This window comes from Xiphophorus couchianus, chromosome 14 (assembly GCF_001444195.1).
Source record: "Xiphophorus couchianus chromosome 14, X_couchianus-1.0, whole genome shotgun sequence".
Taxonomy (NCBI): Eukaryota; Metazoa; Chordata; class Actinopteri; order Cyprinodontiformes; family Poeciliidae; genus Xiphophorus; species Xiphophorus couchianus.
In genome coordinates, this window is record NC_040241.1 from 17,763,060 (window position 1) to 17,790,396 (window position 27,337).

The window sequence follows — 27,337 nt, forward strand, 5'->3', positions numbered from 1 at the left end:
TTGCTATTTTTATGCAATATATGTATGCAAAGCATTTCCAGAAAGAATGACACTGACAGAGTAAGGAATCTCTTTTTTTCATTAAGTAACTTTTTCGACTTTCTGTTGCAAAGTTTGCACTTTACCATAACTTCCAATAACATTTATCTAAAGTAAAAAATAAAATGAAACCAATTTATTCCTTTAGTGTAAAGGTTTGAGGATTTTCTTTATTTAAAAAAAAAGTACATTTTTCCAGTAGTAAATTTTGTTAAAAATAAAAGCTAAGTTGTTTCATCACCAACTCTTTTCTTACTAATTTTTAAACATTTCCGCTCTTACGTTTTTTTCTGCATTGATGTGCAGCATTTTCTGTTAGTCTTGTGCAGTATGTCATTATTACTATTATTGTTACTGATCTATAAAGCTTCATATACATATATGTTTGTTTTTAACAACAAAAACTGTATTTTTATGTGAACCCTTACACTCCCCTTTGTATGACAATAAAAACTGTTTCTATTGTGACGCTTTAGGGGCTCTAATTAAATTTTGTTTAGTTGGACCAAAAGCACAAAGGTTCTCAGGGTTGAAAGGTCGCTTACCTCTGGTTTAGATTACACCTGGACTTGCGGCTGTCCATTTATGAGCAGAACACCAGAGAAAAAGAAAAGCAATATAAACTAAATGCCCTTGAAAATCAGTCAGAAAATGATTTATTTTGGAAGTTTGTGGATGAATGGACATGTTGTTACGGATGGGAGAGAGTTAGAGGCGCAGATTATGTTCTGCCTGTTGGTGAGTCGTGGTTCAGTCCAAGTGTCTGAGTGGTACCTTCTCTCCGGCGTTCCCAACCAGGTTCTGAACAGGTCGAGCTCAGGGCTGAAGGACGCATGCAACAGAACGAGACAGAACCACACACAGCCAGAGGGCCACTTTGACATTCGCTCTGCAGGAAGCTTAACTCTGACATTTGAGCCAGCTGCACCCAAAGTGTTCGAGATCTCCCCGATCCACGCTGGGAATCACAGGCGGCGGTTTGGGGAAAATTAGAGGAAAAACATCAAAGCAGCCCTCAAGGAAGCGCACTGGGAAGCAAGCCGACAGCGGGGCAACGCAAGACACAGAAAAGAAGGTAGCAAAGTCTGATTGGTGGTTCTTGTAATGGAGTTGGGATTTCCCAGGCAAATTTGTTTGAGATTAAGATGTATTGCATCAATTTTCACACAAATTAGGGGAACAGAATATTTTTTAGCCAAAAAGAACAGCCCTCTCTATACAAAAACAGCATGTCAGTATTTAACAAAAATTTAAATGCATTCAAAAAAAACCAAAATAAATCAGTTGTAATAACTTCATGACATGATAAAGAGATAATCCATATGTTAATTCAGAGTGCTGAAGAAACTTATAAAAAAACCAAGTCCTCTATAGTATGAAGATGTCACTATTTCAACCTGAAAATCTACCAACACTTCTTTTTGTACCTTTTTAAAAAGGTATTTATTAGCAATCACTAATAATATTATATATATATATATATATATATATAAGTGGTTCTTCTAATTAAGCTCTAAGGACTTATAAGATCCATTTTCCATTTTTAAGATCTCAATTTCTGAGTAAAATGTGCTGTGATACAGACTGCTACAGGAGATGCCATCAGGATCTACAACAACTCCTTGAAGAATCTTGTTTAATAACAGCTACAACATGTAATTTATCTCTGGGATTAATTAAGTATTTTGAATTTTCTTTGACTTTGTAAATGTAAAGACGTAATTTGTGTTTAAAAACTGCCCATATTTTGAAATATAAGCTAAAATCTGAGTATAAAATTCACATCTGGACTAAAACCAGCCGTTAAATGTGTGGAGAAACATCTTTTTCCTCCAATCACTACAATAATCAACGCTTCCTGTTAGAGGCGTGGAGAAAAACCTGCTCATCTTGATCTGAAACGTGTGACTGCTCAGTTATGGTCTGACGAGTAAAATGTGTGATTTGACAGCGCCTGCTTAGCTGCAGAAAAAAAAAGCGAGCCATGTCAACATTCCCACGCTGGCACAGTTTTCTCAACTCGACTGTGTAGTTCCTGGCCGTTGCTAGGGAACCAGCGAGTCTGAGATGGCCAGTTTTAGAAAATGTGGAGATGCTGTAATGGTAGCAAAAAAAAAAAAACATGTAAAGTCACAACCGCTAACAGGTTAGCTGCTAACTTGTAAAGATGAAGGTAAGAACGGTAGTTTTTCCGCTTGTTTGCTCAACAATGAGGTTAATGTTGAATGAAAACATTCTGAAATCATTAGAAAAACAAAGTCTTCCCCATCTTGATTCCATGACTGAATGTGTGAAGATACAAGCAGAGCAGCAGGAAGAAGAACTGCTTTGATTGAAAAAGTCATTAGTGAGAGGGAATTATTAGGGATGCACCGATCCGCTTTTTTCACTTCCAATACAGATATCTGAGGTGCAGTATTGGACAATACTGATCCAATACAGAAAAACAGCACTGAATTGATTTAAAATGTTTCTTTAGACAGACATAAATGTACTGAATTACAAATTTATTTGATAACTCTGCCCCAGAGTGCAGAGCACATAAAAATGAACATGTAAAAATAAAGTGCAACAACCTTCTTTTAAAAGTTTCAGAAACTGCAACTAGGGACTATAAATGTAATGTTAAATATTAAAGCGTGACGTCACTCAGAGCACACAGTATACAGTTATACTAACTAGATCTGCCCTTATATTGGCACATTGAAATGCCAATATCAATTTTTTCAATAGGGATGCAAATTATTGATTAATGAGTTAATCTAAAGTTGATTGATCTCATCGATCGAGTAATGGTTAATTATAAGAGGCCATTTTCTTAAAAACTTGAGTTTTCTCTAGTATCAAGAGAATCGACTGTCTTTCCGTAACATAAAGGACTAGAGTTTTTATAATATGCCAAATTAAGAAAAAAAAAAGTAATCATACTTTCAGCTGCATTAGATACAGACTGAATAAATTATTAAACTTATTTCTCAAATATAATGTTTTTTACGTTTGTTTTTAATCATTTTTTAGGTTCCCGTTTTTATTTTTTATTAAGGTGAAACTTAATTAGTTTAAGTGTTTACATTTCAAAACAAAACTGCATAAAGTGCATTTTGTGTCCAAAAATGGAATCTGTTTCTCTTCACCGTCCTGTTACTGCCCCACCATCTTTGTTTCTCTGTCAACTGGCTTCAGTGATGACCAGTGATGCCCTCTACTGGATGGAGGCCAAACTGCAACACTAACAGAAGATCTAAATGGACGTTTTAAGTTAATGAACTGGAACAAATTTGAATCTAATGAACAATTAATTGTTTGCATCCCTTACTGGGACCAATACAGATGTTACTATTGGATCGATGCATCTCTAAAAAATTATTAGCAAGGGGGAAAATCACAAATTTGTCCCAGATTGCGTCTGCATCTCTCCTCTATGTCCTCTTCAGGAAGAGAGGTGTGAGGTAGAAAGGTGTGTGTTTGTGTGTCTGCGATGCAAAGACTTGCCTGGGCCGAGGTGCGTGCAGGTCAGAGGGGCATGGATGATTGGAGGAGGACAGGGACTTTTGGTGGCGGGGACGCGAGGACGTGGAGGAGAGGACGGCAGCGGCTGAGGCAGTGGAGGCTCGGGAGCCCGGAGTGTTTAGGCTGGCATGGGAGGGGAGGGAAGGAGGAAGAGGAGGAGGAGGAGGAGGAACACCCCGCCCGGTGAAACACATCCAAACACATTCACACACACAGCATGGGGCGTTTGCACACACAAGCGGGCGGGGTTTGTGTGAGGGTGGGTGGGGAAGTGAGGTGGAGTATGGTTAGAGGCAGCATTTAAAAAAAAATTAAATAAAATAAAAATAAAAAAAAACAGAGGAAAGTGAGAAATAAATGAGTAGGGACAGGAGATGCATGCAACAAACACAGTTGGTCTTCATTTGTTTTCATCTGTGTGGTTCCACAGAAAAGGAGAAACCACAATCAAACAGGTTTTTTGTGCTTTCATCTTTTCACATAAAGGAAAACACAAAGGACCAACTTCTAGACGATTCAGAGCCGTCGCACCAGAGGAAGGCAATTTATGGAGACAAAGAGAGACAGAAATGTGCAAAGCAATAAAACTCAAAACATTGGGAGACAAAAACATCTCTGTTTTACGGTCTATTGTGCCCACTGTTTAGGACTGCTGTTCACAAACTGAACAACTAATTTTGCTTCTCATCCAGAGCTTTCTAAAAATTATTCATACCCCTTGAACCTTGTTCCAATCTTCTCCCATTAAAACAACACAATGCACAATTATAGGGCGTATCTCAGTAGAAATGACTAAACACAAATGGATCCAATTCAGGTTTAAGTTCCAATTTAACTCAACATTGTCACAAAAATCCACCAAATTGTGTCGAATTTCCACATGAAATCAGAAAGAAATGCTTCTAGTTGTAACCAAACAAATGTGAAAAGTTTCAAGGGTGGGCAAAACATTATCGTAATGTTTTGTGGTACTATAGTGATAATGACAAGGAATATGATAAATTATAATGTATATTTCAGGCTTTTTCAGGGCACTGCTTACTTCAAAAAGTGTGATTTATATCACCAAGCTGCACAAAGCAACTCCATTTAGTCATATTTTCGAATTTACTGATATTTATTGATGCATCGATCATACTATCAGTGTCGTTATTTTATTTAAAATCAATAATTTAAATATATTATGGCAATAAATGATGTCGCTTTCAAGGGGTATGAAAACTTTAGCAGAATCACCTGTAAATGAACATAAACTAACATTTACTGATAAATATCTACTGCAAAAGCAACTAGCAGCTAGATTTGCCCAAGTGTTGCATGATTGCACTGTCTAAGCTCTGACTTGGCTGCATTATAGATTTAATCTGTGTTCACGCTCCTGTCGTGCCAAGCAGCAGATTAGGGCTGAAACGATTAATCGTGATGAATCAATTATTGAAATAATCCTCAACTAATTTTGTAATCGAATAATTGTTAGCTGGAGTAGGCCATTTGCTGAAAAAAGTAGTAATTAAGTCAAAACTGTGCAAATAATATATATATATTGCATTTAAGATAAAAACACCTTAGTCTGTAAATATGTTTTAACTCAAGTTGCAGTTTTAGCTTCATCTGGTTCGGATTTACTAAAGAAAAGCTACATTATTGCACTTTAGGCAATCAAATGTTTGTTTTCTTGACTAAAAAATGAATTTAGTTGTTTGTTTATTTGCATCCCTTAATGCATTCCTAATATTGCATAAAAAGGCTTAAGTGGTTAAATGAAATGTATAATTTTTCTTATCCGATTAATTGATTAATCGTGAGGAAAAAACAGATTCAGACTCTTGACTTTCTAAACATTTTCTATTTCCATCTCTTTAACTTCCCTGAGCTAAATCTGTGTTAATTAGTAAGCTTGTCCAGATGCTACTAAGCTCTGCACATGACTGACGGCTCTAACTTTGTGTTAACATGGACAGAGGGAGCGAGAGAAAGAAAGAAGAACACACACAGTGAGGGTACTGTGTGTTCTTGTTTTGTTTTTTTTCTCAGAGTGGTACCACAGGGAGACGGAGAAAGAGATCATTCGAGAGAGAGAGAGAAAACGAGAAAGAGGCACAGTTACTAAAGTGGAACAACAAATGATTATTCCACAGAAAAAAGAGTGATAACAGTGAGGGGGAAATTCTCTCTTTCCGATATGGATTAGCAAGGCTGGCGAAACAAAGCACTGCTTTCATTTCTGGAGTTTTACACATCAGGACATAATAAAAGCTATCAGGTCTTAAAATAAAACTACATAAAGGAGAGAGAAATTAGTGGAGTTTGTTCACCCCTAATCCTTTCATAGGATTTAAGAGGGAAAGCAGCAAACAGGTGATAGTCATTAAATTAATTTGATCTCGAAAGAGAAGGAGATTAGAAAGTTTTCAGCTCTAAAGTGTGCAGCTGTGTTTTGACACAATGCCAGGCCGGAAAGGCATCAGCAATGGCTTTAGTGCTGTCAATCTGGGAAGGGTTATAAAGTCATTTACAGACAACTAAAGCTATGATCCAACAGCAGGTCTCAATGAGCAATTTAATTTTTTTTTTGCTAAAATACAATTGTTTATTTTTGTAGTTGTTCTCGCTACTAAATAAACGCAATCGCAATCAGACTTGTGTATGAATAGTTTACAACCCCAAAGCGACGCGCATGTGAAGAAGAAGAACGTTGACGTCACACAGCAGTGTATGTTTGTGGAGGTAATAATGGATGGAGACACTTGTGGATAGATTTAAAGTTTATTCAGCAATGATTCTCAAAATCATGAAGCAAAAGAAGCTAAAAAAAAGAAAGCACGACTAATAGCAGTGACCCCTTGTGGAGAATTGACTGCAATTTTTGTAGAGAGGTCTGTTTGGATGCATAGTGAGCACTATGAGTGGTGGGATGTACTTCAGTGACAGACTTCTTTCATATTATTCATAGGTATATTTTTCAGCTAATGTTTACATCTGGATTTACTGCGTCTGGGTTCTTCTGGCGGCAACTCATGTTTCACATCAATGGTGGTATTTAAGTTAGCATTAGCTTTTTAGCTAATTTGTCTGCAAATTTGTTCTCAATGAACAGATTAGGTTTATTGAACATGCTAGTGTAAGCCAACACGATGAAAGAATTTAAGCCAACATGAGCTTTTTGGCTACAAACGCTTCAAAAACAATCAGATATGTATCCGATTAAGTACCACATATATAAGAGGCACAAATTGGACTTTTTAGGGTAGAAAATATCAGAATAAATATAAAAAGTCAGATTTGGGTCCCATTTGCCTGCTGTGTGAACATAGCCATAAAGTCCAAGCTCCAGCTAGCATGTTAAATGGTCACATTTGTGATCAGCACTTTCTCAGATGAACAATTAGAAAAATGTAGTTTAGCTAGTAAAAAAATATGCACTATTGGATAGTTGTGTGTATAATTGCCAAGAAATTGACTATATCCAAGATGTTTATTCTAAATGGAGTTAAATTTAGTTTTAAACACATTCATTCTTGATTCATATTCTGAAAGTAAGAAAGCTTTTTTTCAGCGGTTAGACTTAAATACCTTCAACACTTGGTTGAGACCAGATCATTTTATTAGGTCCTGACATGAAGGAAAAAAGTTAGAATTGACAGTGGGTGTACTTTCATTTTACCATGACTATGTTTAAAGCTGTGTAAGCCTATAAACACAGACCACACAAATTAAGAAAAGGGTTAATATTCCACTAGTGGTGCTAATCTCAAAAAGAGAGTGAGGGAATGTACAAATAGGACGAAAGATTAATATTAAGACGAGGAGGACTAAAGGAAGCCAAAAGAAAGGAGGAGTCAGAGAAAAGTAAGACTCAAAGTCCAGAGGGATAAGCGCTCAGACAAAGATAAAGAGGACCAAATTAAGAACATTAGAAAAGTTGTGACAGAGAATGAAGATGAGAGAGAGACAGTGGGAGAAGTAAAACAAGTAAAAAAAATTTAAAAAGCCCAAACTTCAAAAGCATTAATGATGATCAAAAAAAATGCAACTTCAAAAACAAAGCAGATGATAACCATTATGTTAGCAGAAACTAGCAGAGCTAATAGACCCACATGACTTTAAAAACATAAAGCAATGAGCTCTGAAATGAGCCCTTCATCACCAGGCAGCGCTGAATCAGAAGACAAAATTCTGTGAAAAATGTTTAGATGCGTCAGTGCCTGAGCACAGATTCAGCTGAATTTCTGCTACTGTAGATAAAGCGCTGCTGGCACCGAAAGGGGTAATTTGAGAGCGACAACATGAACAGTAATAAAGCAGTTATGAACCATGAACGCCGTCGCAGTCGGGATTATGTTTTGGCTTAATGTTTAAAGCTCATGAGAAAGCACACAAAGCGTATGGCTGGTTAAGCATGAGCTGCATGTGAGGACATGAATGAGTTGGGAAATTTAATGACGATTTGGGCAAATATTTGCTTTCGATTATCAATTTGTAGTTCCAGTGCAGACAAAAGACGTTTTTATTTTTTTGTCCAAACTGGAAAAGTCTGAAGCAACTGAGAAGAAAGAGTTTGAAGCATGAGCTAAATTTAGAAAGAGTAAAATGAGAGGGAGTATCCCAATCCCAGAGGAAGAACATGGGAAGCCGGTTTTATAGCCTAATATTATAGTCTTGTGATTCCTTTTACTGTCCAGTTCCCTCAAGCTCCCCGTCCTGACTGCCGGGCCTCCATGTCAGCAACATGGGGGAAATCTGTAATCTACTGGAGGTCTGGCCTAAATTCCCAGGAGGGCCTGATTTTGGAGTCCAGGAGGGCTTACCCCTCCCTGCGCCAGCTGGCAGCACTCTGCAGAGCACCAGCCAAGGTCTGGGGATCAGTTAGCGACGTGGCTGAGGGGCAGCTTCATTCACAAACTGGTGTGAGCGCGCTCCTGCTCGGCGTGTAGCGGCGGGGAAACGGCACCGGCTGCCTTTCGATTGCTGTATGCGGGTGTTTGTACCGGGGTTTGTTAGAAACCTCGTCATTTTGCGAGCGTGGGGTGTGTTTGTGTACCTGTCCTTGCCGTTCTGAATGCCAGTGCCAAGCGTGGCTCTCTCAGCCAGCGGAGAGTTCCGACTGCGGCTGGTACCGGTGGAGAGGATGCTATTCTGCAGACGGACAGATGATAGAAATGTTAAAACCAGAGTGACTGGTCGCCTTTCATGTCAATCTTATTTCCATATTGGAATACAATTCACTGAAATACACTGGAGGTTCTGCACTGTGGTAATGGCAGCTTAATGACTGATACAGAGAAATAACAGCATTTCTACACCCGACACAATGCTTATAAGCAGTTGAGTGGCTATTTTACGGATGGACAATATAGCTGAAAAACGTGACGGTATGAGAGTTTCATATCAGTCAGTATCAATAATTATTTATTAGGTTTTTTTTAAATATATGAAATACTGCCAAACTGGTTGCGTGACCTTTGAGTTTTCACTCCAAGTTGTTGTTTTCTATTTTTAAGCAGTTATGACGCACGGTGGTGAAACCTGAAACTGCTGCTGCGCAAAGTTACTCAACTGGCTGTTGCTAAGTAACCAAAGGGTGAGTGAGTTGTTGCTAGGTCACTAAGGGTGGGCAAGTTGGTTGATTCCACCAACCTTGCTTAGCTAGTTGAGAGAGGTTGAACAGCTAAAACCTTTCGTCTGCCTACATCCCCCAGAATGCTGTACGGTTCTGGATCAGAGTTCAGTGAAATGATTGAATATTCTACTGGATTGATATTGATCACGTGTCGATTGCGATATACATCGTTATTGATTTACATTGGAAAGAACCATTGCTGCTTAAAACTCTATCCTCTCTTCATGGAAAGTATGCATGGCCTTGTACTTTAGTTTCTCTTACTTTATCTACTCTGTTTGCTTTCCTTTCCCATAGAAAGTTTATATTTTTAGACAGAGCTGCTAAGGAGCCATTGCTGGCAGTAACGTTTTGTCCTCTCTCTATCTGAAGACATTGCTCCTGGCTGATACCAGGCTCAGTGTTTTGTTCCAACGCTGCAGTTACTGGTTATTTTAGTAATCATTTATTCCATCGATTTATCGGATAAATAAAATTGGCACTTTCTGTTGGTTTTTTAATTTAACCATTTAAGCTCATCTTTTACAATATAAAAAAAATGGAAATAAATAATTGAAATTTTTCAAGGAAAACACATTTTATTGCCCAAAATGCTTTAGTGTACGCTTGATCATTTGCAGGAAGGTAAAAAAAAATCTGCATGTGAAAAGTACAGCCGTTTTTTTTTTTGACTTATCAATACAGTCTAAGTAAGGTTGATATGTTTAATATTTTTTCAAACAATTCGAAGCAAAAGTTGCTTATTAGGAGGTTTTCTTTTTTTTTTTTACAGAATTTTAACTAAAACCGCCACTTGAGGAGTTCTTAGTAGAACATATTTACAAATAAGGTTTTTCATCTTAAATGCAAAATGTTTGTACTATTGTAGGCATTTTTTGAGTCTGTGTAGTCAGTTAATAATTAATTTATTACTAATTTAGCTGAAAATCGTTTCAATACGCGATTCATCATGATTAATCGTTTCAGCCCTACTTTGTTCTTAAGCTGTTTTAATCCCTGGCCATTGACAGAACCATGGAAAGTATTCCTGACTTAATGCTTCTGTGTTTTTTTTTTTCCTATATCTGCTTCTTATAGTGATGTATGAATCCGTTTTTTTTCTTTTGAAAAAAAATTAATCCTCTACAGTTTCACAACATGGTTTATTGGACAGTCATTTACTAACTGCCACTTTATAATCAAAAAGTGGACAGTAGGGCTGAACAGAGGCTTACATTCCTTCATCAGTTGATCGATGGGAACAACCTTATGTCATTTGAAGAGTTATGTAGGCATTTTCATCTCCAGAAAAGTGATTTCTTTAGATATTTACAGTTGCGCTCTTTTTTGTCTGCACACAGGGACTGGGAAGGAGTACTAAATCCCACAACAATAGAAAACCTCCTAATCCATTACCAGAAAGGGGGAGGGGATAAAAATTGATAGCAAAGTTATATACTGTATTTCTGTCAATAAATCTTAACGAACCCACGTGGACAAACCAAAGATGGGAGGCCAAAATAATCTCTGACGAAACATGGGAGGGAGTTTGGACTGAGGCACATCGAGTTACAAACTCAAATACGTGGCGGGAATATAAATGGAAAATTATTAGCAGATATTTCAGGACCCCAGATGTAGTTGCCAAGATGGATCCTAAAGTACCAAGCTTGTGTTGGAGAAACTGTGGCTCAGCGGTCCCCAATCATACACACATTTCTTGGTCATGCCCCAAACTGCAAAACCTTTGGGATGAGGTGTACAGGGCTATAAACCAAATCTTCACGGACGTTATACCAAAGGATGTTACAGTTGCGTTACTTGGTATTATACCAGATGGTCTGCAAGGACGGACCAAAGTATATCTGTTAAATGTCCTTTTTACAGCAGCCCTGAAATGCATTACAATCAGGTGGATGCAGTTGGAACCACCTTCTTATGACTTATGGGTTCAAAAGGTAAGGGAATTGTATAAAAGGGAACAGATGACCTACTCATTAAGACTCCAAAAAACCACTTTTAGCCTGCGCTGGGGGCCAGCAGAAGCTCTGTTGATGTAAATAAGCTCAACAAGTTTGTCTCTTGGCATATGGTGTTTAGCTATCCCGCCCAAAGTGTATCCTTATTTTAGGGTTGTATGGTGATGGGTCTGCGGGTGTGATGCTGAGGTCGTAGGATATCATACTAAGATGTTTATTTTATGGAAAACTTCATATTGTCAACATTTGTGTTATGTACCATTGATGTATGGCTGTATTATTGCTCTGTAAAAATAATAAAAGTGTAAATTCTCTAAAAAAAAAAAAAAAAAGTGGACTGTATTTAGATTTGAATGTGTTCTTATGACTGGATTGTATTCAAATGAATTTGGAAAAAAAAAAGGAAAGGATTTTAATCGGACACATTAAATGTCCTGAATCTTTTTTCTCTGTAAACATTTTTTCCCAAACAGTTTTTCACATTTTGTTTTAAAGCAGTAGAGTGGATCTCTTGAGAAACATTGAAGCAATGTTAAAGAAACAACAAATAATCAGAAAACATCTCTATTCTGGTATTGCTGTTTAAGTAAAACACATAAATGAAAGGATGTAGTTCATTTATTTTCGTCGTTTCATTAGAGCACGGCGTTTGGCAGGTCTTACAGTGGAAGGCGTGGCGCTCTTTTTACGATCCGATGAGACCAGAGGGCTGGCCCCCACCTTGGTGGTGGAGCTGCCTGAAGAACCTTTCCTCCCAGAATCCTCTGCTGTAGAGCGGTTGTCGGACTGACCTCCCCTCTTCGAGTAGGAGGAGCCTATGAGAAGACAGAGTCGGAGTCAGACGCAACATCAGTTTTAACGAGCTGCAGCTCATTTGTCTAGGATCACACCAATTTCTACTTAACTTAAATGTTTTCCACAACACGACTAAATGTATCTACAAAATAAATGCTTCACTCATAAAACTGGACAGAATAAAAATCAAAAAGACTCACAAAGATGAGCTTATTTGTTTTTCAAACAACCAGATAGCTAAACCTGCTAATTTCCTGGTAGTATTGTCCCAATTCACATTTCTCCCCTTCACATATCAGCTTTAATGAACTCTGATCAAAAACCAGCCTCACTCTGGTCAGTGGTTCTGCGATTCTGAGGCTTCGGGTTGGACGACACGCTGCGCTGTACCTGTGAAGAGGGAACGAAGGAACAAATTAGCCAAGTACAATGTAACAATGAGATAATACTGTCGAACTATTGTGCTGCTGTTGTTTTTTAACCAAACTGAAGTTCCTATGGGATGTCACAGGTGCAGGAAATGATTTGATCATGTAAAAGTAAGTAAAGAAAAACAGAAAATAGTTTTAAAAATAATAAAGGCGGGCGTGCCGTGGTGGCGAAGGGGATAGCGCGACCCATATTTGGAGGCTTTCAGTCCTCAACGAGGCCGTTGCGGGTTTGACTCCCGGACCCGACGATATTTGCCGCATGTCTTCCCCCCTCTCCTTCCCCATTTCCTGTCAGCCTACTATCATATAAGGGACACTAGAGCCCACAAAAGACCCCCTGGAGGGGTACAAAAAAAAAATAATAATAAAAGCCTAGTTTTTTGTATAACTAGGCCTGTCAAGATAAATTTTGCTGGACCTAAATTGTCCCAGAAATTACTGCGATACATGATAATATTGTCATTTTTAACTATAGTTATGAAAGTACACCATAAAATAGAAAAAACTTTAAGAATATTTAACCCAGGACCTGGAACACATTTTAAATATCCAAAATAAATAAACAAAACTATAAAACTATTAAATAAAATGGATTATAAATGTCAACAAAACAGAGTTCCCTTTCAAAACATATTGATAAAAACACTTGGACAGGGAAAACAAGCAAAAAAAATAACGCAAACTAACTATTTTAGTCTATTGTCAAATGTTTGCAGCATTTCACTAATATTAAAGATTAAGCTAATTACACAAATGAACATGCAAATGCAAATTATTGAGGTTTACTGCTGGAGCCACTGAATTTGTTTACATTTTTATAGAAAGAGCCCCAGTCCACTGCCTCCATGTTCTTTAATGCCCATATATTCAGAAATTACAAAGAGGAAAGGTGTGATTTAGAGGTAAAAATAAAACAGTAGCAGCATTAATATGTGTATTTGTACCTTGTGAGGTGGAGAGGGGGCATTTATGTTGCTTAGATCACTTCCTGGCCTTGGTTTGAGGGGTAATTCATCCAGCTGAGGAGAAGGAAAAACATCATCAGGCACTGAGACACAAACACAAAAAAGACTAGTGGTGCTCTTATGTTTTTATGTAAATACTGAAAGGAGTTACTAAGTCACTATTACAAAACAAAACAGAGAACAAAGGGTTGGTGTATGAGCATGAGAAGAGGTCAGTACCTCAGAGTTCCTATAGTCCAGAAGCAGGAACGTCGCCATCACTTCATTGTACTTCTGGTTCAACAGAGAATCCTGGATCTCTTCCTGAGAATATCCCATCCGCAACATTTTCTCTGCACACAACAACACAGATCATTCACTATTAAAACTCTGTGCTCCTTATGTAACCATAACCCTCTATGTGAAAGGGGACAGATAAGTGGATCTGCTATGTACCTGTTCTCCTGGGGTCTTTGTAATCTGGCAGAGGTTCGATGTAGGGTTTGAGTTCGTCCTCTTCGTAGCCCACATTCATCCATCGGTCCCTCATTATCTGCTGCTGGGATAAAAACAAAAACAACAACATACAGGATGACAATGTTTGTTAAATGGAATAAAATAAACTGCTGCATCCTAAGTGCACAATGAAGCATTACCTCAGATCCTTCCTCCCAGTATCTGATAAATTTCATAACCATTCCTGCTCCCAAAAAACCATGTGTTTAACCAGGGTTCTTACATTTTTCCTACAGTAAAATCCAGCATTCAAGCATTTTTAAGGTAAGTCTCAAACATTTTCTACAACGCACTTTGGAGATAAAAAGTTTCAAGACAAATTTTTGTGTTTTGAAAATTATCTGACACACACCCTGTGCAGATACTAGTCAGAACTAAACAAAGAAATCCCTAAATTTTAATCATGTTTACCGTATAAAATATCAGGTAAACATGATTAATTATACCAATTACACCGATCAATAAGTCATTGAGCCATTAGGAATTATAAATATTCATTACACTAAATCAATCCAAACAAACTGTGCCAACATAAATGACCTGCCTGCTCAAATTAAATTCTTCAACACAGTATACAAAGAACTTTATGAAAAAAATCTCTTGCTAATTTGTCTAGCATTTAGCAAATAAAAATAATTTTGGTGATTCTAACTAATCTAAAAGAAAAACTAGTTGATTAACTACAGACAGCGATTTTATTTTATTTTATTTTGTGTATGGAAATATCTTGTTTCAACTGTAAATAACATTTTTCACATTTAGTGTTTTAATCAAGCATTAGGTTGCACTTTATTACAAAACTGTGCAGTTTGAATATCAATCACCTTCAAAGACTTGAACCAGAAAGAAATTACTTTTCAAACCTCGAAAGCACCCGTAAAAACCCTGTATACATTCTTAATACTTCTTTTCTTTATCTTTGTGTGAACCTAAATGCCTCATTCCTGCTGTTATAACAAAAAAAGCTTTGAAATGCAATCAGAATCATCCCCCCTGCTTCCTTAGTATCATTTTGTTCTTGAAACAAAAGTCCCGCTGTTTTCCAGTTAGCAGCATTGACATAAAACTGAACCTAGCATGTGTTCACTATGCCTTTAAAAATCACTTTACACTTTAGTAACAAAGTCACATGCAGCTGATGAAACAATCTAGGTTTACCACATCACAGTGTTTGTGCAACAAACTCTGGTTGTATGCAGTGTTTAATAATAATTCAGCTTTATGTAACATGTTTAATAGTCATGATTAGTGGGATTTCCTGTTTACTGCTGTAGTAGCTGCGTGTTTTGTGCTTTTAAATTAGTGCATGTCTGCATACCTCGAGGCTGCCTCTTTTGGAAGGGTTTAGGATCAGGAACTTCTTCAGCAAGTTCTCACAGTCAGTGGACATGTAGAAAGGAATCCTGTATTTACCACGCAGCACGCGCTCTCTCAACTCCTGCACAGCAACAAGAGCATCAAAAGTTAAGGGTTAATTCAACATATTTAGTCCATCTTTAACCAGGCAATCAGGTCTGTTCAGACAGGTTTTAAAAATTGTGTTTACTTGAAAAGAAACAAGGGAATCTGTCTAAGTAGAAGACAAAAAATCACTTTAAAAACTGATTTTTAATGTACTCCTTAAGTGTTTGGACAATTACTTTACAACCAGAAGCTGTTAATAGAGTTAAAATTTTCTGGCTTTTACATACAATATGAAAAGAACCAAGAAAGTAAAATTAGAAAGATTCAAAAGAGTTATGTTTTTTTTATTGTTAAATATGCAGCAATATCTAGAATCCACACAAGCCCAGATTGTGGCTCTTCGAACCCACATGTGGTCAACAGTAGGAAGTGAAACTCAAGGTCACCATTGTATCACCTTTATGTGACACAAAGTCATGGATTACAAATCAAAAATTTATGCAAACTGATTATTAAAAAAAAGTAAAATATTAAAACGTAATCAATTTGTATTTTTAAATATAACCAACATTAAGTGTTTGTTGGTCTTTTTTCTGTTTTTTGTGATTGTTTTTCCTTTTTGTTATTTTTGTTTAATATGTAAATGTTCAGCAAAAAAAGGTACAAATATCATCAATTACTATATCTGTGTTAATAGGATTTAATTAACTTTTTCTGAAAGTGAACATTTTTCACATTAAAATAGAAAAATTTAAAGTGTCTAAATTTTTCAGTGAAATTTAGCATTTTTTTTGGTCTAGTTTCAAGTGGAAATATCTTAGTACACTTGAAATAAGACAAAAGTTTCTTAACAGAAACTTTTCAGTAAGATGTAGGAGTTTATTTTAGGGTCAATCATTCATTAATATTGATGAAAAAAAGTTCAAATTTCATTGTCAGATTATTTCACTTATAGCATTGGAAAGTTGTCTTGTAAGTGAAATAATGCGCCAATGGAACAAGACCTTTTTCTTCAAAGTCTTATTTCAGTTTCACAAAGATGTTTGCACTAGAAACCAGACAAATAGTTGGCAATATTTTGTATTTTGCAGCGTGCAACTGCAATGAAGACTAAATTTTAAAAATGTGTCCGGCCCTTTATCCAGTTTGCTCCACATCTCCTCATTTTGAATTTAGTGGGTCAAACGGAGCAGAAACTAGAAGGCTAGTTTCTAGTGCATCAAGCTAGAAACTAGCCTGATAAATCCAGCAACCGCCCACCGAACGCAGACGTCTGATTGTGTAACGCACAGAAAACACAAAAACAAAACCAAAAAAGTCTTCCCGTCCCAACCTTGAGGTTTTGTCCGTCGAAGGGCAGTGAGCCGCTGACCAACGTGTAGAGGATGACCCCCAGGCTCCAGACGTCCACTTCGGGCCCGTCGTACTTCTTGCCCTGGAAGAGCTCCGGAGCGGCGTAGGGCGGGGAGCCACAGAAAGTGTCCAGTTTGTTCCCCAATGTAAATTCATTACTGAAGCCAAAATCTGCTATCTTGATGTTCATATCTGCGTCCAGCAGCAGGTTTTCTGCCTGCAGTCAGAGAGGCGTGGGAACAGAGGAGGAGGAGACAGATGGACCAAAAAGTGAGGCACAGAAGAGGGTTCGTTTGTCCAAAAAGTGCATCAAGCTAGAAATTAAGCTGATTATTTTTACTCTACTTTATCTAAATGATTTATTTAGACTAAGTCTTTCATTCCTCTTCTTCCATGCAAACTGTGACAGCAGAGAGAGTCTCACTGCATTGCAAATGAGTTTAAAAAACTATAATAGTATTTGTTAAAGACTGAAAATAATAATAATAATAATAATAATAATAATAATGTTGGATCAAACACGTGCTTTCAAAGTGATGGTCTGAGGCAAAGTGAGCTGCCGGTGCTTATGTGCGCCTTTTTATCTTTAAGCCTGAAGTGAACCACCGCGTAAGGAGGCTGGGTTGCCTAGCAACAGGTGTGCTCTCCTTTTCACTTGCTCTGAATGCTCGGCAGCTTCTGTGCGTTTCTGGGTGAATGAGCATCAACTACAAAACGGACATCGTCTCAGAGCTCTGATCCCAAAATGAATGAGAGCAATTTCTGCTCTTTTTAACGGCACCAGGTGGGATTCTGGTGGGAAAACCCGTCAATCCCCCTGAGGCTTCACACTATTACAACAAAACTGTGACACAAAAACATTTCTAACTTGATCCAATTACTTTGAAAGCAACATAATTAAGACTTTATTTATGCTGACTTGTTTTTTTAATGCTAATAAATATGGATGTGTGTGAAGAGACCAACTGATTTAGAAGACTAAAAGAAAAAAAGTTGAAATATGAAGTCAAATATTAAGAAATATAAACTCAGAATGAGCTAAAGCAGCTTCTTTCAATAGATGATGTAAAAGGGAAGATTTAAACATTGATGGAGCATTTTTAAAAAGTTAGCAAAGGTGACAAACATGCTGTTTTATATGCCTGTAGATTTACCTAAAAATATCATTCTGTTGCTAGTTTTACAAAATCTCAACAGAAGATAATTGAGAAATTATCATTTAAATATAAAAGTAGAACAGCTGAAATGTTTAAGGCTGATTTGTGTATTTGCATCTTTTAATGCATTTCTGGTATTGTATAAAAAAAACTGCTGTCAATTGTTTTTATCTGATTCATTATCAGAAAAATCAATAACTAAAATAATTTTTTGTTTATCTAAAATATAGTTCAGAACAAGAAGAAAAATATCACATAATGAACATTCTCAGCTTTAAATATATATTCATATTTTCTGCATTCTTTGTTTTGTTTCTTTTAATGATTACAAAGTTTAGAAAACTTGTAAACACTTCATACCCTTTTAGTTTTAGAAGACTAAACATTCTTGAAAAGCAAAACATTGAGTTCTGCCTCAGTGTGGGACCCAGGGGTGGGGGGTTTCTTTGAGGTTATTGTGGCAGTAATCACAATAATGTCTACACGTCTGCCTTCTGGCACAATAAGAGGATTTAAAAAGAGCCATAATATGATGAACTGAAACGACCCTGAGGATCGGATTGGTGTGTGCAAAGCTGCGGCGGAGGTTTTGCCCCCAAATTCTGTGAATCAAACCAAAATAACCCAAACAATTTTCCTAAAACGGACAAAATGTGGCGATCAAAAAGAGAGACATGGATGAGAACACGGAGAGGTTACATCATCTTCCACTTGTTGGAGGGGGGCAGCGCTTAATCCAAAATTAAAATCATATGAGGATTAATGTGTTCAGAGAGATGGGGATGCTTCATTTCACACAGAAAATCGCTCATTCAGTAACACGTACGTGTGTGTGTGTGTGTGTGTGTGTGTGTGTGTGTGTGTGTGTGTGCTCACCTTGAGGTCTCTGTGTACTATACATTTCTGATGACAATACTGCACTGCTGACACAATCTGGAGGGTGACAAAGTGGGTGAAAGGGAGAGAGAGGACAACAAGGCGTTCAGGGTGAAAGAGTTGCATAATTAAGTAAACGGCAGAATGCTTCATTAGGAATTAATCAGGAAGCATTTATGAGGAACAAGAATACACTCGAGGTTTGTCACAGAAATGCCGCTGAAAAAAAAAGAAGCTTCAATTCATGCAACGCCATTTCCTGGACAGTGTCTTGCAAAAGTATTCATACCTCTAGAACTAGGGCGATACATCGAATTTATCGATTCATCCAATTTTGTTTTTGGAAATATAATTTTAGGAAAATCATATTTTTCTTTTCCACCAATGACCTCCTTGTGTTTCTATAGTTCAGAGTGATGTCAGCGCGCCCAAAGCTAACATCTTGTTTGGCAAACTCGGTTTTTTAGCTTCTAAATATTTAAATTCACTGAAAAAACTCACAGAAAAAATGATTGCAATAAAATAAGGTTTTTGAAAATATTTTCTGTCACGTGGAGTTTCTTTTTAAGAAAAGAAAGCGAGAGAAGAAAAAAAACAAAATAAAATAAATCAGGAAATCAAATTTGGTAAAGAAAAATGAAAAAAAGAAAAACATTTTGGTAAAAATTTTTTAACAAAAAGTTAATTTTGAGCCCATAAAATGGGAAACAAGAAAAAAGGAGAGGAAAGGCATGAGGTGGGACAGAAAATGAATTAGAAAAAGAAAAGAGAATTAGTTCTCTTTTAAAAAGATGGGATACAGAATACAGAAGTCTGGAAATGCATATATATTTTTTTTCTATATCCAGACTTGAAAAACTGTGAATTCAAATCCCAAACTTTTCCAGCTTTAGTAATAATCAGTGTCTGTCACTGATTTGTGAAAGACAACAAAACTTAAAAAACTGGGACATGGAATGAGGATGATAAAATAATTTAAATTTTTTTTACAAACTAAACATCTGAAATGTATGGTGTGAACTTGCATCCCTTCTCTTTTTAATTCCAAGCCCCTAAACAAAATCCAAAATATCACATTGCCATTAAAAGCTATTAATATGATGCTATTAATGCGACGATTGTTGATTAAATGTGAAAGGATTTGAGAATGAATACTTCACAAGGTACTGCAGTTTCCTTTAAATAAAAACCAAGATAAAAAAACGTTTCAAAAACGAGGATCTTCACCTGTCTGAATTTGGCACGTGCTTCTTTTTCCTTCATCCTGCCGTGGGCCACCAGATAATCAAAGACCTCTCCTGAGAGAAAAGAAAATGGCAAAAAGATTTAGTGCTGCAACCAAAAGCTGTACAGTTGAAATGTCCAGTTCTTTTTTAGACTTATTTTTCAGTGGGTAAAAGACTAAACCCTTAATCCCAGCACTGATTCAGAGGAGGGAACAGCCCAAAACATTAATTACTTTCTGTTAGATAGCTGGTTATGTAACAGGCAGAGATCCAAGCTGCTGGGTCAATAATTTCACAGAGACGTGTGCTTACCTCCGCTGGCGTACTCCATTACCAGGTACAAAGTCTTCTCCGTCTCTATCACCTCAAAAAGCTTGACTGGAGGCAGGAAAAAGAACAAATTTTTTTTTTAAAAAAGGAGGAAGAGAGAGAAGATAAACAAAAAAAAAAAAGCACAGGATGTAGACTCTCTCTCAAGTAGATGTCATGACCTTGAAAGATCAATCAGGTGTGATTATTTCTCAGCGATTGACGACAGAACGGACTGCGGTGCTTCAGGGTGACTCACCTATGTTGGGATGGTTCAGCATCTTCATGATTCTCACCTCTCGGAAGAGCTGCAACAAACACAAACAAACAAGTCGTCAATCAGCGCATCGCACGACACAGAGCGACGGCGCAGGACTGTTGGGTCCGCTTGTTTTCTACACATCGAGTCATTTAAATCTACGGTTCAAACTAATTTTATTTTAATCATCATCATCCAGGCACAAACCTCCAGGGTTCTCAGACTATTTAACAGATTTTAAAAGTATAAAAGATGAAAGTTAATAATTAATGGAGAGATAATTGGGCAGTGTATAAAGGCAAAAACATATTTCTTTTTAATCCTAATCCAAATGTGGATGATTCTTGACTTATTCCAGAGTTTTCCAGGCTTTCCAGAATGTCTATAATGGAAATATTTGCAGGAGAGAAAGAAAGCAAACATCTAGTTCCTGTTTATAAACATAGGGTGGAATAAGAAACGCTCAAGATTCAAGTTATACTGCTTGTATTATCTGCTGTAAATGAGTCAATAAAACTCAGGAATGTTTGACTTGAATATATTAACTTACAATCAGGAAAAAAATTAATAAAAATGTAGCTAAAGTAACTATTTTTCTTAGGACAAACAACTGATATTTTCTGTAACCTGTGTGATCCATTCAGTTTCTGTGAGCTAGTAAAGAAAAATTAAAGACAAGTTTCATAGGCTTTTAATAAAATAAAAATAAAAAGCCTTAAGATTTACATTATATCCAGAACATCTGCTGCTCATCCAGATGTAGTAGGTATCAATCTCTCCACCCAGTTTTTAAGAACTGACTAGTTCCCAATGTGGTAAAAGATCTGAGGCTTTCCCTGACCACAGGTCTAAAATTTAAATATTATAATCCTTGAAGGTAACCAATGCGATATCAAGGCCATTTGCCCTCTTTTATAGTAATCAGTCTGCTAATTAGAGTGATAGGATAATATCTGGTCTGCTCTTTTATGATACAACTATACTGTAATTAAGCTGGGTGATAATTATGTGCCAAGGCATGAATAAACGTGAAATTGTGTTATATAAGACATCCTTTGAAGTCAATAAAGCTCTTCCTTTTGTTAATATGCATTTAGTCATCATGCACACTAAAAAAAAGTGAACAGATGATCCAAATTAAATATATTAATTGGTTACAAGTAACTGAATTAAGGTTATCCAAGTTTATTAAGTTGTTAATTTAAACAAATAAATTAACTTGGATAAACTTAATTCAATTACTTTTGACCAATTTCAGCTATTTAACTGGAACAACATTCTCTTTTTTCAGTGCATAACACTCTAAAAACAGATGATCAACTCCAAAACAAAGTCTGTGAAACATTTCTTAAACGATGCACTGAAAAAGTGTAAAGACATCGTCAACATTTTCACTTTTTGGCACGTTCCGCCAGAAGCTTCCTATATACACCATGCCCACAGTGAAACATGGTGGTGGCAGTATCATGATAAGGGGTTGATTTTCTCTAAATGGAGATGAATGGAGAACCTGTTACTTGACACCTGGGCGGAGACGACCTTTTATGTCTCCTGGAACAGGTTTACACTTGCATATAATAATGGCTGCAAACAGATGTGTAGATATACAATCAAATATATTTGAAAAGCAGAAGTGGAGCCTCCTGCACAATCAAAAAAAACGCAGTGAAGCAGGTGGTTTCTGGATGATAAGTCAACAACAAAACACTTGTCTTTCCCAGCAGCCATTGCGTATTCAACGGTAAACCCTGCTGACTAAACGTGCTGGAGCTCAGCTTGGGTTGCTAGGTAACGGTACCCATCTATTGTGACTCATCAGGAGGTTTTTTAAACGGCTCATTTTCCAGACAACAAAAACAACCTAGTTTTTTTTATTGCTCGGGCTGTTCTTAGAAGCAGTTGAGACCAAAATGAAAGTATAAAAGTGACCAAAATGCAAATTTTGATCAATAGGTCCCCTTTAAAATTCAAGGAGTGTGAATAGTTTTGAATGTTATTGTGTAGAGTGAGTGAGGTACACTGATCTAGCTCAAGAAACACATGAAAGAAACAGCCTAGATGGCGTTCTGTTCAAATTAAAGGTGTTTACTAAATGAAGAGATTAAAATATTTAAGTAAAAACATCTGTTTTAACAGAATATATACATATATATATTTTTATATTTAACTTTATGCCACGAGCCACAAAAAACCCACTATTGCCACTTTTATTTCTCCGATTAGGAGACGACGTTCAATCTAGTTCATCAACTAGAGGACTTAACTGCATCCGCAGGAGCCATGTGACTTACTGTAAATGATTTACTTCATCTCCACCACTGTGCTGCCTCTACATTTTGTGCCTGGTGTCTGTATTTGGATACAAGTGTCTATTTTATGGCCTGCGTCGGTGGATGGAGACGTTAGAGGAGCGCATGATGTGTGTGTGTGTGTCTGCGCGCGAGGCTGGGCCGTGTCTGTTTAAGTGGACAGACCCCACCCTGCCACGATCAAAGGAAGTAATTGCAGCTTGTTTCCCGTAATTAAAACTCTCTCTGAAAACTGGACCACTTCAGACAAGTCGAGCAGAGAGGGAGAAAGGAGGACATGTGGGGCAGGAAGAGTGACTTCTGAGAAAAAAGGGAAAAGAGGGAGTGTGCTTTAAAGATTTTCCCTGTGTGTGCGTGTGTGTGTGTGTTGGGGAGTTTAGGAGACCCACCTTTTGCAAACTGGAGGAGTTGAGCTGCGTCTTATCTATGATCTTTACAGCCACCTGGAAGCAAAACAAAACGTGTGAGCTGATCATTGCGCCTTTCTTTCCATTTATTACACTGTTGAATCTCACTTAGAAAAACCATTCTGTGACAGCAGAGCACACACAAATAGACTCGCACTGTTATCTTTTCAGACACATATCGCTGGAACGATACAGTCCTGCAGCATGAGCACACAACCACAGCACAACACGGTTGCATAATAAGACAAAACAGAGTGAAACACACACAGACACACACAACACGAGGAGATGAAGGATGGTTTTGGCTCCAACCAATAATCAGGTCTACAGTTTATAATCCACCAAAGGAGACAAAGATGAAAAAGGAATGAAACGGGAGGAGAAAACTAAACAAAATTGAGAAATGGGAGGGATTTCAAATGAGAGCTGAACAAGAACAAAAGAGCCGAGCACAAAGGCAGGGCAACAAAGAATCAGCTCTTCAGAAGGAAACAGAACAGGGAGGTCTACTTCTGCCTGATATTTCTGTCAACTAACGTCTTTCTTTCAGTCCTCTTTCTGGTTGTGCTTGTCTGACTCCCTTGTTTTCTTTGTGTGCCAGCAGGTCACGTGGAGTGTTATCAGGGTGTCAGGCACAAGCCTGTCACATATTGACAGAGCCCGCCCACTGCACTCTTTCTCACATAGGAAAGAAAGAAAGAAAAAAAAAACAACAGCTGACTCAACTGGGCATTGGACCGGAGTCCAACAAGGGCTCAGATTTTACCTCTTAAAGGGACAGACCGCCACCTTACATCACAGCTGTGGTTCAGAGGAAACCAGAAGCATTCGGGCTTTACTGTTCAGCCTCACAATGCTGATACAATCTGCAGCAGCCGATGCACAAAAAGCTGTGCAAAGCTTTACATCAGATCAAACTTGCTCTGTACCAAGTCTGAAAGCCTTTCGGTATCCTTAGCAACCAGGAATCCAGTCCAACGCTGAGGACTCAGCCAAACATCAACCATCAACTCCTACTTTTACCATAGCATCAAATAAAACTTAGCCTTGTGGGATTTTTTTTGGTTTTATTTTACAATGTTTCCTGAGATAAGACATCAAATTATCAGGTTTAGATTTGTTAATGTCCTTTATATCACAAAAAGACATAAAAGAATTTGGTTTTAAAGAAGATTTCCAAAACGAAAGTTTGTTTTGGACCCATGTACAAATTTGGGTTGATATTAGTATCTGATATTCCTACTGTTGTAGGGTTGATTACCAATTTTTAGAGATTTTCCTGCACTTTCAACACTTTGACATAATTGCAACTTTATGCCTTACACCTCTTCTTCACAATAATGCAGGACATTTCAAATGCTACCTTTGATTGACACTAATTTCTGTGGCGGCACTCTCATGTTTTATAAGCAATGATTCCTAAAACATGAAACTGAAAATGTTATTTCTTCTTTGACTCTAAAATAATGCAGACAAGTCATTCCTGAAATGGATTATTCATCAATGATGATTAGATTTTTTCCTTAACAACACAGATTGTGGTTTAAAATCAATTCAAGCAAATATAATCATAAAACCAGATGATCCGAATGAAGCGATTTGCAGGAGTGTGCTTAGGCTCACCTCTTTTGAAGTGAGGACGTGTCGTGCCAGTTTGACCTTGGCGAAGTTGCCTTTGCCGATGGTTTTCAGTAACCGGTAGTTGCCGATGTGCGGCTGTTCGTCTGACGTGGCCGTGGACCCCGAGTTCGGACATCGCGACATGCTGTATCGACCAGTTGAAGACTTCTGCTCCTGCAGAAACAGATGAGGAAGAGTCAGGCGGTGTGATGGGATGTGAAAATAAACAAACATGCAGACAAAAACTCCAAATTTAATTATCTTTCATCGCAGGCTTACTTTAAGTAATCCTGAATATGGAAAACAAAAGTCTGGCATATGATAATTGATTGGTCAATGGTGGAAGGGCTTTCGATCCAGATGTTTTCTTTTTTCTCCAGATGCTAATGCTAACTTTGACTAAAGTTACAACCTTGCTTAAATGTGTAAAAGCAGTGATTTCAAATGAGTCTTTACCTGTTCATTAAACAACATCAATAACATAAGTCTCCTAGTTTAAACAGGTTGTGTGAAACTGAACTACTTTGACATTTTTGCAAACCTTGTGGGGTTGAAAATAAGGATTCAAGGATGAATATGAAAATGTACCAATTTCTGAAGAGGACAGTTGCTACTGATATTAAGTCTGTATCTCATGAAAAAGTGTCTTGGAATCTACTATTTCTGGATAACTATGTTTAGTTTGGATTATTTAGGGACTAATAAATGGAGGGAATAATGTCAACATAGTCACCTTTAAAGATTCTTGAAGAGATTTTGCAGATTTCAACACTTAGCAACAAACGTAATAGGATTTCAAAGGACCTCTTAAGGATAATAAATAATTCAGTTTGAGACATCTGTGTGGCCATTATCATGAAGCTACAACTAACACAAAGAACGTTTTATGAGCACAAAAAAATGTGGGTTTCTATTTATTAACTTGACTTGCTTTTCCCTAGTTACATGTGATAAAGACTGCTCAAAACATTCCAGACTCAAAAAACCTCAAGTATGAGGACAGGTCAAAGTCCAGACTGAAGTAATTTATTGTATCGTATCATTTAACTTGTATTGTTTTCATAATGACTTCAGTTTAATGTTTTTTTTTTTAATGTATTGTTGGGATTGTCATTTTCTTTGTTCAAAGAGAGCACCAATTAATACCAGTAAATTTGAAAATAAGATCTAGCAGTTTTAGTGATGCAAATCATATTTCTTTATATGTTTTTCAAGAGCAATATTGGTGTTTGGTGATGATTGCTGCTACACGCCGTTTCAGACATACCTAAAAATGAAGGAAAGTAGTTCTTATTGTCACTTATGACAATGGTACCACAATATATCATGATAAAACTAAGTCCATATCGCCCACCCCACGTCTGAAGGATTGCAGCTTGGTTACATGTTTGAAGCTCCTCTAGTTCTAAGATGAAACTAAGATGAAATCTCTATATTACGAATATATTTTGCCATTTATTTTCCAAATAATGTGACATGTCTGAACCATAATTTTGGCAAAAAATTCCAGCTTGGTCCTCTAATCTTTAAAATGAAATGAAATCATGTTCCACACAAACAAAACTGCTGCTACTAAGCCCATGTTTCTGGCCAGTCATGGCCAATTCAGGGATTGTTTACTGGTAAAATATTCCAACTGTTGCCTAAAATGAACTCAAATGTAAAAAGTTGTTGGTCTTATGAGTGTGAATTGTTCGAAATAGGGATGGGTGATATGGACTTAAAAGTTTTATCACAATATTTTGCAGTACAATTGCCATAATAAAAGTGACGATATAAACTAGTACTTCTTTTTTAGGTAGCTGTATGGCCGTGATTGTCACAGCCAATGCAGCCCTACAATTGCTGTTACACTTGCTGTGCTGTGAATCACACTGTAACTGCATTTTCAAATTTATTTATATTTATTGATGCTTTTGTTGAACAAACAGCAGAGAAAATTATAAAACTAGCAATCCTGACAATAAGGACATGTTAAGTGGAATTTATCGCGACAACAATAAGTCAAAATTCTTAGACATTTATCATGATAAATTATACGATACATGCACCCTAGTGTGAAAGCAATGAATCTACATCCTCAGGAGCAGTTTGGTTCTTACTCTATCAAAGGTCAAAATATTTTAAGACATTCTATAAAGACAAATATAAACTAAAATAACTTTAGCTGATCCTGCAGTAGACAGTAGGTCCTTCATCTCAAACCCACGCTGGAAAAAGAAAACAAAACCTTGCTGTGCTGGCAAGTTTTGCATGGCTGGCAACTGTGATTGGGTTTCAACTCCAGGAAAGGGTCACAGCAATTGTGCGTGTGTGTGTGTGGTGGCGTGTGTGTGTGTGTGTATGTGTCTACGTATTTCCATATGTGTGATCTGAGCGGACAGGTGAAGCGGATCAGGGTCAGAGGAGAGGACGACTGGCTCCAGGGTGACGAGACGCAAACACACACACACACACCCAGGCTATGGAACAAACAGCGGCAGCGCACAGAAACTAGAATACGCTGTTGTGCACACAAACGTCCAACAAGACTGACGTGTGTGGCCGCACACACAGGCAGAAAGTGAACACACCTCTCTGAAGTTTGCCATCAACAGCAAACAT

At 37.3% G+C, this 27,337-nt stretch overlaps 1 protein-coding gene across 9 annotated transcripts in view; it reads right to left on the reverse strand.

Moving 5' to 3' along the window:
• Positions 1-27,337, reverse strand: part of mark2b (MAP/microtubule affinity-regulating kinase 2b) — a 65,162-nt gene that overhangs the window by 15,762 nt on the left and 22,063 nt on the right. For 6 of the 9 annotated variants that reach the window (XM_028037303.1, XM_028037305.1, XM_028037299.1 and 3 more), the window contains 15 exons: positions 24,737-24,907; positions 23,096-23,149; positions 20,398-20,446; positions 20,142-20,207; positions 19,831-19,901; positions 18,604-18,660; positions 16,551-16,787; positions 15,132-15,251; positions 13,754-13,856; positions 13,538-13,650; positions 13,298-13,372; positions 12,255-12,312; positions 11,791-11,942; positions 8,591-8,685; positions 3,532-3,672 (listed from right to left, as the gene is read on the reverse strand). In XM_028037303.1, the coding sequence (XP_027893104.1) occupies positions 3,532-3,672; positions 8,591-8,685; positions 11,791-11,942; positions 12,255-12,312; positions 13,298-13,372; positions 13,538-13,650; positions 13,754-13,856; positions 15,132-15,251; positions 16,551-16,787; positions 18,604-18,660; positions 19,831-19,901; positions 20,142-20,207; positions 20,398-20,446; positions 23,096-23,149; positions 24,737-24,907 (1,562 nt within the window). The remainder of the gene's footprint in view (positions 1-3,531; positions 3,673-8,590; positions 8,686-11,790; positions 11,943-12,254; positions 12,313-13,297; positions 13,373-13,537; positions 13,651-13,753; positions 13,857-15,131; positions 15,252-16,550; positions 16,788-18,603; positions 18,661-19,830; positions 19,902-20,141; positions 20,208-20,397; positions 20,447-23,095; positions 23,150-24,736; positions 24,908-27,337) is intronic. The other 3 variants (XM_028037302.1, XM_028037308.1, XM_028037307.1) reach the window with 3 other exon arrangements.